Here is a 14,990-nt window from a genome sequence, read left to right on the forward strand (position 1 = left end):
CTCGCATCTCTAATCCCAGCACTTTGGGAGGCTGAAGCAGGACTGCTTGAGCCTGGGAGTTCAAGACCAGCCTGCGCAACATAGTAAGACCTTGTTTCTACAAATAATAATAAAAAAAATTAGCTGGTTGTGGTGGCATGCACCCGTGGTCCCAGCTACTCAAGAGGTTGAAGTGGGAGGATCACCAGAGCCCTGGTGATTGAGGCTGCAGTGAGCCAAGATCATGTCACTGCACTCCACACTTGGGCAACAGAGTGAGACTCTGCCCCCTTCAAAAACCTTAATATTATTTTCATACATATACTCACAAAATTAAATTTTAGTGTGTACATAAACACGTAAATGCCTGTATATAAATGTATCCCCCCATCCCAAGCTTGCTTTTGCTCCATTGCTGCTGTTTTCACCATATTAAACTTAAGTTGACTTCTGAAGCAGTCACAAGTTAATGAAAACCTACTAAGTTGATATATGGATAAAAATCCCTTCATTGTTCTACTGTCACTAGACAGACAAGTGGAGATTTGGTGGGACTTCTAGTCAAAATATTTTTTAAAATTTTACATATTTTAAATATATTTTATTTAAACATTTATTGAAGTCAGCAAACTAACCTACCTTCATTAAGCATATTCTACACATAGTATACCCTACTAGATTCATGCCTACACTGTGTTTAGAGCAGGTTTTATTTAGGTCTCATTGGTAAAACTGTTGACTGCCTTAGGGGAATTACTAGAAAATAAAGCAAATAGAAGTGAGTAATGACTAATGTTTATTTCTACATGTGCCAGCAGCATGCCCTGCCCATAAACTCATTTAATCTTAAAAATAACCCTATGAGATAGATAGAATTATGAGGATACAGAGCAAAGACAACATACCTAGTAAGTAGCAGAGCTGGGATACATTTTGGCTCCGGGGGCGAGCCTTTAATCACTTTCCTATGCTGTGTCTCTTTGAATCAGATTATACAGGGCCTTCAATACTGTTTTACTGTTTGGGATGTTTGTTGTTAACACAGTATCAGATTGTTGAAGATTTTGGAGCAGGGAACCAACCTGTTCAGAGCTGTGGTTTAGGAATATCACCACAGCAAAATTGTGGAGTATTGGAGAGGCAACCAACTAAACTTTAGAGTTATCTGGAGTGTTTTGAAAAACTGATGTACAGCTACATCCCTATTCAATTGAATTAGAATCTCAGAGAGTAAGTTACATATATCAGTACCTTTTAAAGTCCCTTAGTTGCTTTTGATGTGCAACTAAGGTTGAAAACCATAGAAATAGAGGTGGTTAGTTCAGGGAACAAGTTAGCATGCTGTTGTGAAATCTAGATAAAAGGCAATTAAAACTTCTATGGTAGTGTTAGCAGAATAGAAAATAAGTGAAAGGAATTAGAGTTGCAGATCAGCAGGACCTGGTTATTGATTGGATGTGTGATTTCAGGATGATAGTAAGACCAATTTTATATATTTTAAACATGTAGAATGTTAAAAATGATGTTAAGATGGTGGCATTCTCTTTTTACAGATGCAGAAACTGAGATTAAGGGAACTTATATAGCTTCTCCCAAGTTATACAACAGGTAGACAATGGAGTCAGGACTTGAACTCAGGCCTTTGCATATCAAGTTACATTTTCTTTCTGTCAGTCTTAGGGCATTAATATGTTTAGCATTGATTCATACTGGAATGGATAGCATTGCTATAGATGAGCATATATGATGCAGAGGGGATCAGAAGAGTCAGTTATTTTAGAGGAGTTGAAAAGTCAGTATCAGGAAAGTTTTTTTAGACAAGGTAATGCTTAACCTGAATGTCGAAAGGAACTTAGGTATTTATTTGCCTGGTGAAGGGGAAAATGGCATTGTAGACAACCAAGTTGTGAGAGTAACAAACAACGTGGTGTGTTTGAAGAAGTAAAAATAATTTTGAGTTTGTTACATTTGTGAAGTGCAGGATTGATGGGTGTTTGGAGGAATGCATGACATAAGTTTGACAAAATTGTGAAGAGCCTTGAAGATGGGGTTAAATGTTTTTCTCTCCAGTTTTGGTAGGATGTGGGAGCCTACCAAGTGCAAAATCATTGAAGTGGTTTTTTAAGCTTCAGAGATCTAATCACATATACATTTTAGAAGGCTCTCTGTGATATCAGTATAGAAGATAAATTGCTTAGGTGTAAGAAATTCAGGTGGCAGGTAGTTGCAGTAACTATGGACATGGAAAATAAAGGATAAATATGAAAGACTATGTAGAACTTTAGGACCTTGTCCTGAAATTAATATTAGGAATGAAGGAGAATATAGGTGAGGAAAATAAAAGTGAAGGAGAAGTTTAGAGTGACGTCCAAGTTTCTGTGTTGTGTGATTTGGTGGGAGGTACCATTTGTTAAGGGAGAAAATATAGGAAGAAGAGCAGGGGTGGGGAATGGGAAGATGAAGTCAGTTTTGGACATGTTGACTTTGAGATGTGTATCCAAGTGGAGGTGTACAGAGGCTTGGAGTCCCATGCAGTTTCTCGTTTAATCCTTTCTATAATACTGTAAGGTAGATGTTACTGTGTTTTTAAGAGGTGAAGAAACTGAGCCTCTGAAAGGGTAATTTGCATAAGGTCAGTTAGCTAGACTGTGGGCAGCACTAAGATCTAAATGTAAATATTTGAATTCTCAAAAGTAGGGTGAATTTTTTGTTATAAACTCATCTATATTACACCTAGACTTATAAGCATTCTTTTAAAATTTTTATATTCATTCCCTAATGTAATGTGGTATACATTGAAAAATATGTGATACATGATCTATTTTATTTAATCCAAAACTTTATTTTCCTGTAACTATTAATAATTTTGACTTTTCTGTCTAGGCTGAATATTTTGACATTGGGCACCATGTAGTTCCTGAGACATGAGGAACAGTTGCTAATTGCATTCTTACATGTGGTAGATTTATGAGTCATGGGGGTTGACGTTTCCATGTTATTATTAGCAGTCTTGCCTGTGGCTTGATGCTGTGGAGTGTAATATACTAATCAATAGTTTGTTAGAAATGGAATAGAAATCCAGAAGGAATGAAGGTATTTTTTATGCAGCTCTTATGTCTTAATTCAGATCTCAGTCATGATTTAATCTAGAATGTAGGTTTACATATCTCTATATAAGAATGCAAGGAATTGGCCAAAATATAATTTCAAGTAAGATAAGCATTTACTTCAGATTGACAGTTGAAATGAGTGAAATAGGTCATAAGATGAAGCATCAAACACTGAAATGTTTATGTATATGCCGTCTCATATAACCAGTTCTCATATCACCTGCCATGATGGTGATGTGATAATATGGTTTCAGTTGTGCAATTTTATGACCTTTTCAGGCAACTGTGGCTAGGCTAGATTTAAAGGAAAATGTTGATGAGGTGGAAGCCCAAGGTTATGGCTTTAAATCTTTTGGTGGGTAGTAAACTTCTGGTTTCCTAACCACAGAGTCCACCAGCAGTCTCACCATATGCATGCCATTAGTTACAAGTGAAAATCATATTGGTTAATTTTGACCTGCTCTTGTGTGTGAAACCTTGTTGAAGGAGGTTGGATTAATCATGGCAAGAGACCACCAGTGCGAAAAGAAACAATTTATATTTTGTTACCAAAAACTGATAGTGAATCTGTAACAATGTTGTTTTGTTCAGGACAGAACTATTTAAGGAAAAGAATGGGGGAATTCCTATTGGAATTTGGGTTTATCAGATGGCCAAAGACTTTGCTAGGTATTAAGGTTATAATCACTAAGCCTTTTTTCCCCATTCTTGTATTTATTCATTCAGTATTTGTTGAGTGTCTATAATGGTCAGGCTTTGTTCTAGTTTTAAGGGATATAGCCGTTAACAAAATAGACAAAATTCCCACTCCAGTGGAGCTGACATTTGAGTAGAGAAAGACAGAAAAATATATAAATATGAACTGTGTTATGAGATGATTGCTGTGATGAAAAATAAAGCAGGGTAAAAGGATATAGAGTAACAGAAGAGGGAATGAGTGCTGTTCTTGGGACTACTGTGGAAGTATTCTGATGAAGTAGCTTTTGAGCAGAATCCTAAAGGAAGTTTTCTAAGCAGAAATAACAACTAAGTGTAAAGCTTGCATATCCATTGGACAGGCAGTGGTAGTTAGACTGTAAGCATTCGGGGTTGTGGGAAAGGCTGCGTGAAAGGTCTTTCCTCCTACCCAGTCAGTAAGATGGAAGTACAGAGTCAGTGTTGCTGGGAACACATGGAGCTCTGTGGGCTTTCCCCTGCAATCTGACCTGATAATAGAAGGATACAATGACAAGGCAGGTGAAATATCTGTTTGTTATGCCTACAGTGGGAAGTCAGGAAATCCCTTACCAAGGATGTCATGCTGTATATAAGAAGAATGAATTCACTTAGAGAATCATTGGAATGGCCTTGAGGGGCTGCAGCCCCGCAAGGAGAGGGTAAGGTAGGAAACTGATCTGAGGAGTTAGTGGTGAATTGATCCCTTTAAAAAATCAAGTCAATAGAATCATATGGGGAAATCATGTTGAATGGAAACAAGAGATTCTAGGATGCAAAGGAGCCAAGTATAGAGAGGGAGGAGAAAGAGAAAATAGCTTGGAAACTAAGAAAGGGCAGAATTTTCAGAAAATGAATGGTCAGCAGTGACAAATGTTAGAGTAGTGGTCAGTGTTAGGTTGAGCTAGGGAAAGGGAAAGGTTGTGCTAGACCTGAGTTGTCTGATGGTGTAGCCACTTTCCACACATGACTAATTTAAAGTTAACCTAATTAAATTAAAAGTTCCTCCTTAGTTTTACTAGACACATTTCAATATTTCAATAGATACATGTGGGTAGTAGCTACCCTGTTGGACGTTACAGATGCACACTATTTCCCTTGTAGAAAGTTCTATTTGACAGCGCTATACTAGACCATTATAATAGTGGAGAAAAGTTAAATGACAATTGAGTTATTTATTTATATACCAAGAGTCAATACTATGAGATAACTAATTATGAATTATCAAAGAACTCGCATTAGAAAGTCAGAGCTGGAGAACAATAACTTCACTTTGAACATAGGTAGCAGAATTGGCAATTTGAGCTTTCAAGGTAAGGGGTTTGTTCATTGTCTGCAATGGTGCCAACCTCTGTTCTAGTTTTAAGAGATAGGGCAGTGAACAAAATAGACAAAATACTCCAGTGGAGCTAACATTTGAGTAGAGAACGACAGAAAATACATATTAAAATTTCAAGCTATTGAGTGGGGAAGCAAAAGGAAAGTAGGGAGAAAATTACAGATCACTTTAAGCAGCAAGCAGTTTTACTAAACAGAATTTTAGCTAAGTGGAGTTTGAGTTAAGTGGAGACATGAGACCTTCCTGTAGAAAATCATTATTTCTATGGGATGGATAATTAGGCCAAATTGTAAAATATTTTAACTCTCAGTGTTTGGGGATTATTTTTGAAAGACTAGGGAGTGCCACCAGACATTCTTGAGTGGAGGAAAACATGAGGCCAGAGTGACTCCCTAGAAAATTAAGTTGGTAAATTAATCACTTCTTTCTGGATCCTTTCTTAGTCTTTATAATTTGTTGTAATACTAAGTAATTCTGCCTTATGTCTGTATACTGATTTTCAAAACAAATTTATATAGAATACTCATTCTATTCCATTCCGTTCTATTCCATTAGTAAACCATTATTAAGCCTCATAACAATTCCAGAGGCATTATTAAACCTCATAACAATTCCAGAAATTGGTAAGGTTTAATAATTACAAATTTGTAAGGTTTAATAATTAGTGCATTTACAAAGGAGAAAACCTCACAGAAAGAAGTTAAGTGACATTGATGGGATAGCTTGAAGAATGAGTAATGTTGGGTAGACCGGAGATAACTTACCTCAGTGTTGACTAAATTATAATACATACTGTCTTCTATGTATGGTGATCTTGGCAGTAGGGACTGTGTTTAGTCATGTTTTTGAATTCCAGTATTTAGCATAGTAAATGAGTAAGTGGGCTGAGACTACATGCAGGGACATGGACTGAAAGGGAGATGCAGAAGTTGACACATGAGCTGATGCAGGTCAGACATGGGGCCACTAATGGGAAGTGAAGAAAAGGACTGAATGTAAAATAGACACTGGAGGCAAAAAGAATCAGAATTTAATAATCAGTTGTTGGGAGAAATGTCTCAGATGAATCAACAGTTTATGCCTGTGTGTTTGAAAGAAAGATGGGCAAATCAGCTTGGAAGCTGGTTTCTGAGAGAAAGCTGAGTACTCTCTCTGATATGAAGATGTAAAGCCCTTCCTTTGATAAAATTTTAGAACTAAAATTTAATACGCAATAATGTCCAAACATACAGGTAGAATGTTTTGAAGTTTTGGAGATATGCTAAGGATGAAGAGCAAACTAGGAAGTTATCTGAATATAGGTAATAAATAAGCCTTGAAGCATCAATGGAACCTTCAGGAAAAGAGCAGATAGAGGAAGAACAACAAATAGTTGAGGCTGAGCCCTGGTAATGGCATTCACTTGTTGAATGGGAGGAAAAAGTTTGGAGGCAGGAAAATGGAAGGGAAGCCAGAGCAGCGGGCTGTTAGAAACCAAAAGAGGCTTACATGAAAACGCTGACAGGATTGAATATATAAAAGAAGGATATAAAGTGTGAAAAACTACCAGGCCAGTACCAGAGAGGACACCACAGGTTGGGAAATTAACTGTAATTTCCTGATGCCTCAAGATTAAAAGAAGATTATTTAAAAAGGATTCAGTTTTCAGTGTAGAAGTAATATTAAACCTTTTGAAAAATAACTATGACTTAAAAGATTATTGCACCACTTAATTGATTTGATAAATTCTGGGTGCTCTCCAGGTTTAATTCAAGTGTATGAGATTTAATCACTCCCGAGAAAATTTGTTTTCTTTTTAGATCTTGCCATACTCAGAAGTTGCTGAAGTTCAAGAGACAGTAGTATATGGTGCTGTGTGGAACATGTTAACATTTTTGTATCTTTTTAGGATTTCAAGTTGGATTCTTAAAATATGCTTCCCACTGTACTCAATCATAGATAATTATGTCATAAGAAATAGCTAGTGTAGATTGAAAATGTCAGTTAAAAACTGTTTATATTTTTTCCAAAATGTAAATAAGTTCTTTTTTTGACTGTAAAAATAATGCATACTACTGTACCATACTTAATAAAGAAAAATATAGGTAAAATTCTACCTCGTAAACTACTGTTAATATTTTGGCAGCATCTCTCCTAAGTTTGTATGTGTATAAGAAAATTTATAAAAGTAGGGTCATATCATACAAGCTCCTTTATAACCTACTTTTAAAAGCCAATATATATAATGGATGTTTTTTAGTAGGTGAAAAAAGAAACTTTGTGTGTGTGTGTTTTGTTTTTTTTTGAGACAGAACCTCACTCATTCACCCAGGCTGGAGTACAGTGGTGCAATCTTGGCTTATTGCAACCTCCACCTCCCAGGTTCAAGCAATTCTCCTCCCTCAGTGTCCCGAGAATCTGGGATTATAGGCACACACCACCAACCCTGGCTAATTTTTGTATTTTTGGTAGAGATGATTGGCCAGGCTGGTCCCAAACTCCTGACCTCAAGTGATCCTCTTGCCTTGGCCTCCCAGAGTGTTGGGGTTACAGGTGTGAGCCATGTACTGGCTGGAAAAAGAAACTTTAATGACTATATGCTATTTCACTGTGTGAAGGTATTTTATTACCTTGTTTAAAACAAATTCTTTAGATTACTGTAAATGGCGTTGTGGTAAATATCCATGGACACATCTTTTTGAAAATTTTATATGATTCTCTTATTAATATTCCTAGAAGGGGAATTGCTAGATCAAAAGTGCAATTAGATTATTTTAAAATAACTGCTTGGCAGGCCAGATCATATTCTTTATCCAACAGTATTAAGCTGTAGTTCCCAGAAACGTAATTCTTTAAAATCTCTCCCATGAAACTCAAGGGTAAAATGTACACAAGTGTGTTTTGCAGATGATTACAGGAATATTAAACATTCAGCTAAGTGTAGAGTGATGACTCCTGTTCAAAGAACAAACAGTTCTCAGCTGCACTATATAGCTCTCTCTGAAGTTTCTTATTCTAAGGGCCTATGATAACACTAAATAGAGCACTTTTCAGATGTTTCGTATAATCTATCTGAATTATTGTTTTTCGGAGCCAGCTGCAGCAGGATTGCTTCTGTAACAACTTGATCAACTTTACTGGGTGAAGAGGTGCCACTAGCTACATCAGTGCTTGATGAGCTCTTTGTCATGAGTCAGATGACTTAAATCAAGCCATGATGCATATTAAGAGGGAAGTGCTGTGCCCAAGGGAATGGAATCAAAGCTGTAGATTGCATGGGAATACTTCTGTATTATTAGGGTGACCTTCCATCGTGGTTTGAGACTGAGACATTTCCCAGGATGAAGATGTTTATATATATCCTAAAGATTACATGTTTCATGCTAATTATAGATGAGGTAGCAAATATTTAGACATATAGTAAAATCATGTTTTTTGTATAGTGCTCTATTTCTGAAAATCAGCAAAGATTTGGGTAATGGCTATAAATGTTTCATGCTTTTAAATACTTTGATAGTATGATGTCTGAAATTTTAATTATTGATATACTTTTATGTAACAAAATTAATGAAATAACTGTATGGACACTGTCTATGGGATAATGGTAAACATAAATTACTCTAAATAGAGTCAATTAGAGAAACTGTTTTTTTTTATTCTTTTGAGACAGGGTCTCACTATGTTGCTCAGGCTGGAGTGCAGTGGCTGTTCACAGGTGCGATCATGGATCATGGTACACTTCAGCCTTGAACTCCTGGGCTCAAGCAATCCTCCTGCCTCAGCTTCCCATATAGCTGGGGCCATAGGCACCCATGATGACCTTTTTCTGAGCAAACTGAGAAGCTGTTCTTGGATTCTCTGAGATTCTAGCTGTATTTAAGTTCTTTAACAGAAACCAAGAAAAGTGCCTAGCTTTTTAGTTTTTAAATATTGTACAAGGTAATTGTGTAGACTGTTTCTATATCAATTTTACATTGTTTTTATTTATGTGTAATACAACATGATAATGTACAAATTTGACCCAGGTCCTAAAAATGGTAAGAATAAGAAATTAGTGTGCAGTTTAGCCATGTGCAGAAGACTTCAGTGATGTATGTTACTTTGGAGATTTGATATATAATCCTCAGGTACTTATGTCCTGTTTCCCATTGGCATCGTTTACAAGCAACTCTGGAAGGATGATTTCAGTTGATTCCCAGTTTAGTGCTTTTGTATCCATCCGTATCCTTTTGAGGAAGGTTTCTGAGGCCATGCTTATTTTTCATTGTGTTCAGCTTTGCATTTGCAGTGCTTGAGTGTGATGCTTAGTTTTGTTGTCCATTATAATATCTGTTTTTCTAGGACTTGTTCTTTTATCCTATAGCATTTTTCAATGTCTTATGATTAAACAATTCAAGTCATATAATGTAACTCTCATATATATCATAATTCATATTTTTCTTATCAGCCTGAACCTTACTCTGTATAGGTTTATATCTCCAACTGCTTACTTGACATTTTTCACTTGGATTCATGTCTGACATGCATTTCAAACCTAATTTGACCCAAACTGAGCTCCTTATATTTCTCCTTGTATACTAGTTGCTCTCACTATCTTTTCTATATCAGATAATGGTAGTCCCATCCTTCTAGGTGCTCAGACCCCAACGCCTGATGTCATTTTGTTTCTGCCTTTTTTCTTTTATCTCAGATTTGGTCTATTTGGAAATCTTGTTTGCTCTATTTTCAAAATATATTGGAAATTTAACTACTTCTCATCACCTTTACTGCTAACACTTTGGTCCACATAAGTACCAAGGGCAGGTTGTTTGTCTGTTTTGTTTACTGCTGTGTCCCTTAGTGTCTAAATGATGTATGTCAGCAGTATTTACTAAGTAAATATTTGTTAAATGAATCAATGAATGAATGGAAAAAACAATGTTTGTTTTGATTATTATTCAGTGCCTCAACTTGAAAAAAATAGGATTGATCCAATAGAATCAGATTTATATAACATGGACATGCTTGAGGATAATGTCATGAGTAACTGTGCTTGAATGCTTTTGGAACAAATATTCAGTAGCTGTTGTATGCTAGGGATTATTTTTTGTGAATAAACAAGGAATACAGCTGAATAGCAGTTGACATAGTGCTGTTAACTGACAAAATATGAGAATAGAGCTGTACAATGAAAGTTGAGCTTATTAATCTTTCACTCTAAATAGAAGATGAACTATAAAACCTTCAAACATGACTGGCCTTGTGAAATTAAATACTGTCAGCTATGTATACATATGATTAGAACCACCGCTTTTCTTTAGGAAGTTAATGATAAATCTAGGGAAACTACATACTTATTCATATCAATTCAGGAAGATCTTAGAGGTTGCCTGTGAAGCATTTATAAAGTTTGCCGCAGTTGTTTCTGTTAGCTTAACTTTATTCCAGTTTTCCAGTGTTATGTTAGTTATTGGTACATAACAAACTATCTAAAAATTAAGTGGCATAAAGCAACAGGCATTTATTATCTCAGAATTTCCATGGATCAGAATCTAAGAGCAGCTTAGCTAGAGGTCTCTTAGTCTGTTATGTAGTTGCAGTCAAGATAGTGGGGATATTGAGCACTGTTGCAGTCTCAACTGAAAGACTGACTAGGCGGGGCATGGTGACCCACACCTGTAATCCGAGCACTTTGGGAAGTCAAGGCAGGAGGATCATGAGGTCAGGAGTTCGAGACCAGCCTGACCAATATGGTGAAACCCCGTCTCTGCTAAAAATACCAAAATTAGCTGAGCATGGTGGCATGCACCTGTAGTCCCAGCTACTCGGGAGGCTGAGACAGAATAGCTTGAGCTCAGAAGGTAGAGGTTGCAGTGAGCCAAAATGGTGTCATTTCATTCCAGTCTGGGCAACAGGGGAGACTCCACCTTGAAACAAACAAACAAAAACTGACTAACTGAGGAGGTGGGAGATCTGCTTCCAACTGCAGTTAGTGGTTTTGGCTGACCTCACTAACACCATAGTTCTTTCACCTAGTGTCCTCTCTACAAGGCTGACGTGTGAAGTGACCGTTGACTTTCCCCAGGGTAATCTATCTACAAGAGACTGAGAGACTGCATGCAAGATGGAAGTCACAGTCTCTTTATAATCTCAACTCAGAAGAGACATCCCATCACTTTGACTGTGTTCTGTTCATTAGAAGTGATTTAGGGCCTGGTGTGGTGGCTCACATCTGTAATCCCAACCCTTTGGGAGGCTGAGGCTGGAGGATTGCTTGAGCCCAGGAGAATATAACTTTGTTAACTTTAGTTTGTAAAACTAAAAGAATGAGATTAAATGGGATTACTGTACTAACACCAATCGAACAAATGCCTTCAACATTAGAAGACCATTTCAAGTATTGTGAAAAGCCACTACTTAAGGAAGAATAGGTCCAAGATTTTCTTCAAGGAGGTGACAAAAGCCCAAAGCAAGCAGACAACTGCTAACTTGTTTTGTCACAGCCAATTAAGATCCTCAAGTATCTTTAAGACCAACAAATAATGTAATTCTTGGGATTTTTTTGTTTCTGTTATTGCATTTGTTTTGATATGTTACTGTATTTGGTATTTAAAATGAAGGAGAGCTGAGAACTCTGTTCCTACCAGAACCAAAGCACCTGTCTATAGGCAACATTTAGAGTAATTTATGTTAAAATAGTTACTAAACAAAAGATCAGCAGCCTTTTTCCTGTTTCCTTTAGTTGATTGCAAGCTCTTCATTCAAGAGTTGGGTCTTTTGACTTCCCGAAGACCAGTAACTTGACTTCCCAAAGACCAGTAACTCCAAATATTGTGCTTGATTTGTAGCGGGCCCTAAGAAAATTTTGTCCGACTTAATAAAACTTCTTTCTAATGAATATTTCCCTCTCTTTTTTGCTATTTGAGAAAAAATTTGTTAGTTTGTTGATGTCTCTGTAGAAGCTTTTCACACAACGCTTGGCATGTAACAAACACTTAATAAATGTTCCTTACTCTTTTGTGGAAGAAACATACTAAATCTCTATGTAGTGTTAAGTACTTTCCGGCATGCAGAACTAATCTTTAATAGTGCATGGGTGTTATATATTTTTAAGCCACCTTAAATTTAAGAAGTGCATAAGTTGGCTGTCGCTTAAATTCCTACATATTTTTTACCATTACTAACTCTTATCTTGATTTATAATTGAAAGTAATTTTTGACTTAATTTTAAAAACGAAATACTTAGGTGATTCTGTTTTTCTCTTACCACCTTCATTTTCCAAAAACAAAACAAATATTTGACACTGCTTAATCCAAGATCTTTTTTTGTGTGTGGAAAAGGAAGTTTCTTGTAAATTACTACGATTATTACTATTGATGTGCATGTGCTTTCTACTTATAAACTAATGCTATTTTCCTTGTCCTTTTGTTTCACTGCTGTTTCCATCCTGATGCATTTTGCTTCTTCCTGATTTGGACTGTATTTGTTTGCTGCTCAATTACCCTGCATTAAAAGCTTCTTGGTGATAGCAAAGATGTCCTTGGTCCATCAAGTAAGTAGCTAAAGTTTGAACGGCTTGTTTGGGGACATGATAATATTTTGACGTGTAATTATGATGAAAGCCAAATGGTGTTTCAATTTTGAATTATTAAGTCTTCTACTTTTCTTTCCAGGTATTGAAATACAAAGTAAAGAATATAAATGGTCATTTAGTACCCAGTGCCCATCTGTTCTTATTGTCCATCTGAAATTTACAGGCAGTGTTTGTATATTTATGTCTTAATTAAAGATGCATTATTTACTTAATTATCTAACTTAATAATTCGGGACTCTTCTTCATAGTATTTCTTCCTACAGTTATTACAAGGCATAGATATAGCACAAGGATTTCACTGCCATTTGAAAGGGAGAAACGCTTTTGTCAGAATTTTTACATAATCATTTGAGTGTGAAAATTGTTTTATACTTGGGTATTTTAGAAGTGAAACATGTTTTACCTTAGGGATTTAGAAGATGTGTCCTTGAAAATTATATTCAAATCACCTCAACAGATTTTACTGAGCTTTTTGGGGCAGGGAGTGGCAGACACTGTGCCAACTTTTGGAGATACATAATGAATAAAACATGATTCCTGCCCCTAAAAATTTTTATAGTCTAGCTAGGGAGTAAGAGGGGCAATTTTTATATTAAAAATCATAGAATTGCTGAGGTGAAAGGAACCTCAGAGATTATCTAATAAAGCATTAATTTTGTAGAGGAGAGCCTGAAGCTAGGATAGCACAAATATCCGAGAAGTTAGAATTGGTTACTAGTGCAGTGTGTCTTCCTTCTAGGGTTATTCAAAAATAGAAGGAAATTGTTTGCTGCATTCAGGTATAACTAAACAGTTAAAATTTGACTATCATTAATAAGGTGAAGATTTTAATTTTATTGATTAGCAATATAGGAAATTATATTGATTTAGGAAGTTTTATTATTAATTCTTAATTACCTGATTATTGCAAGTCAGTTTACTGTTCTGGGACTTATATTTCATTGATCTAGGAAGGGAACTGAATGAGATAGTGGTAAAGGCTTCTTCTAACTATAAACATCTTTAATCTAGATCAGTTGCTGTTTCTCTCTAACTGGTTGTAGTATGTATGTATTTTGTTTTCCAGAAAGAGAGGATTTAAAGTAATATGCTAAATTCCTTTTTTTAATTCTTATTTTTTAGAGATAGAGGACTCACTCTGTCACTCAGACTGGAGTACAGTAGCATGATCATAACTCACTGCAACCTTGAACTTCTGGGCTCAAGGGATCTTCCTACCACCTGAGTAGCTATGATTCCAGGCTTGTGCCACTACACCCAATTAATTTTTAAAATGTTTTGTAAAGATGTGGCCTTGCTGTGTTGCCCAGGCTGTTCTTGAACTCTTGGTCTCAAGTGATCCTCTGCCTTTGTCTCCTGAAGTGCTGGGATTTACAGGTGTGAGTCACTGTGCCTAGCCCATTTTTCATTCTTAAATTCAATAATTCACAATATTTTATAAATACTATTATACAAACATCATTAGGAGTAGAAATCTTTAAAAAAAACACCAGAAATCTCAAAATGTTGCTTTTGGTTTTCTTGAGACAGGGAGTGCAGTGGCACAATCACAGCTCACTGCAGCCACAACCTCTCCCAGACTCAGGTTATCTTCCCACCTCAGCCTCATGAGTAGCTGGTACTATAAGCATGTGCCACCACATGCTTGTTTTTTAGAGACAGAGCTAATTTTTTTATTTTTATTTTTTGTAGAGACGGGAGTTTCCCTGTGTTGCCAAAGCTGGTCTTAAAGTCTTGGACTCAAGTGATCCTCCTGCCTTGGCTTCCCCAAATGCTGACATTGTAGGCATGAGCCACTGTACCAAGCTTCAAAATATTTTTATGTTTTGTTGTTCAACCTTGTGATACTAGGCATTATGATTTCAGTGGATTCTTCAGCTTAATTACCTCGTATATTTAGACATTAACTCAGGTGAACTGAATGGCACTGCTGAGCTTTGTAAATAATAGCATTTTAAATATTAACTGAAGTATTTTATCTTAGGAACAGGGTTTTTATAAATGGAGATCTTTTTTACTTGGAATAGAAGAAATTTACTTAAGGTTATATATTTCAAGCATATATAAATAAAAATAGACAACATAATATTAGAGATGACTTCAGAATGTACTCTCCCAAATATTAAAAAGCTGGAGCTGTATAGTCATTTATTAGAGACCATATGTCTTTTAAAATGAAGTGCAGTCGACCCTTGAACAAGACAACTTTAAACTACACGGGTCCACTACTGTGTGTATTTTTTAAAATAAATGTATTGGAATTTTTTTCTGAGATTTGTGACAATTTAAAACTCA

At 36.0% G+C, this 14,990-nt stretch overlaps 1 protein-coding gene across 4 annotated transcripts in view; it reads left to right on the plus strand.

The window, feature by feature from the left end:
- The window catches only part of OSBPL8 (oxysterol binding protein like 8), a 175,187-nt gene that overhangs the window by 56,977 nt on the left and 103,220 nt on the right, over positions 1-14,990 (plus strand). For 2 of the 4 annotated variants that reach the window (XM_003927818.3, XM_074402531.1), the window contains exon 3: positions 12,617-12,653. The exons of the other annotated variants lie outside the window; for them this stretch is intronic. In XM_003927818.3, coding sequence (XP_003927867.1) covers positions 12,617-12,653 — 37 coding nt within the window. The remainder of the gene's footprint in view (positions 1-12,616; positions 12,654-14,990) is intronic. 4 annotated transcript variants of the gene reach the window in all.

Source organism: Saimiri boliviensis, chromosome 7 (genome assembly GCF_048565385.1).
Source record: "Saimiri boliviensis isolate mSaiBol1 chromosome 7, mSaiBol1.pri, whole genome shotgun sequence".
Lineage (NCBI taxonomy): Eukaryota > Metazoa > Chordata > Mammalia > Primates > Cebidae > Saimiri > Saimiri boliviensis.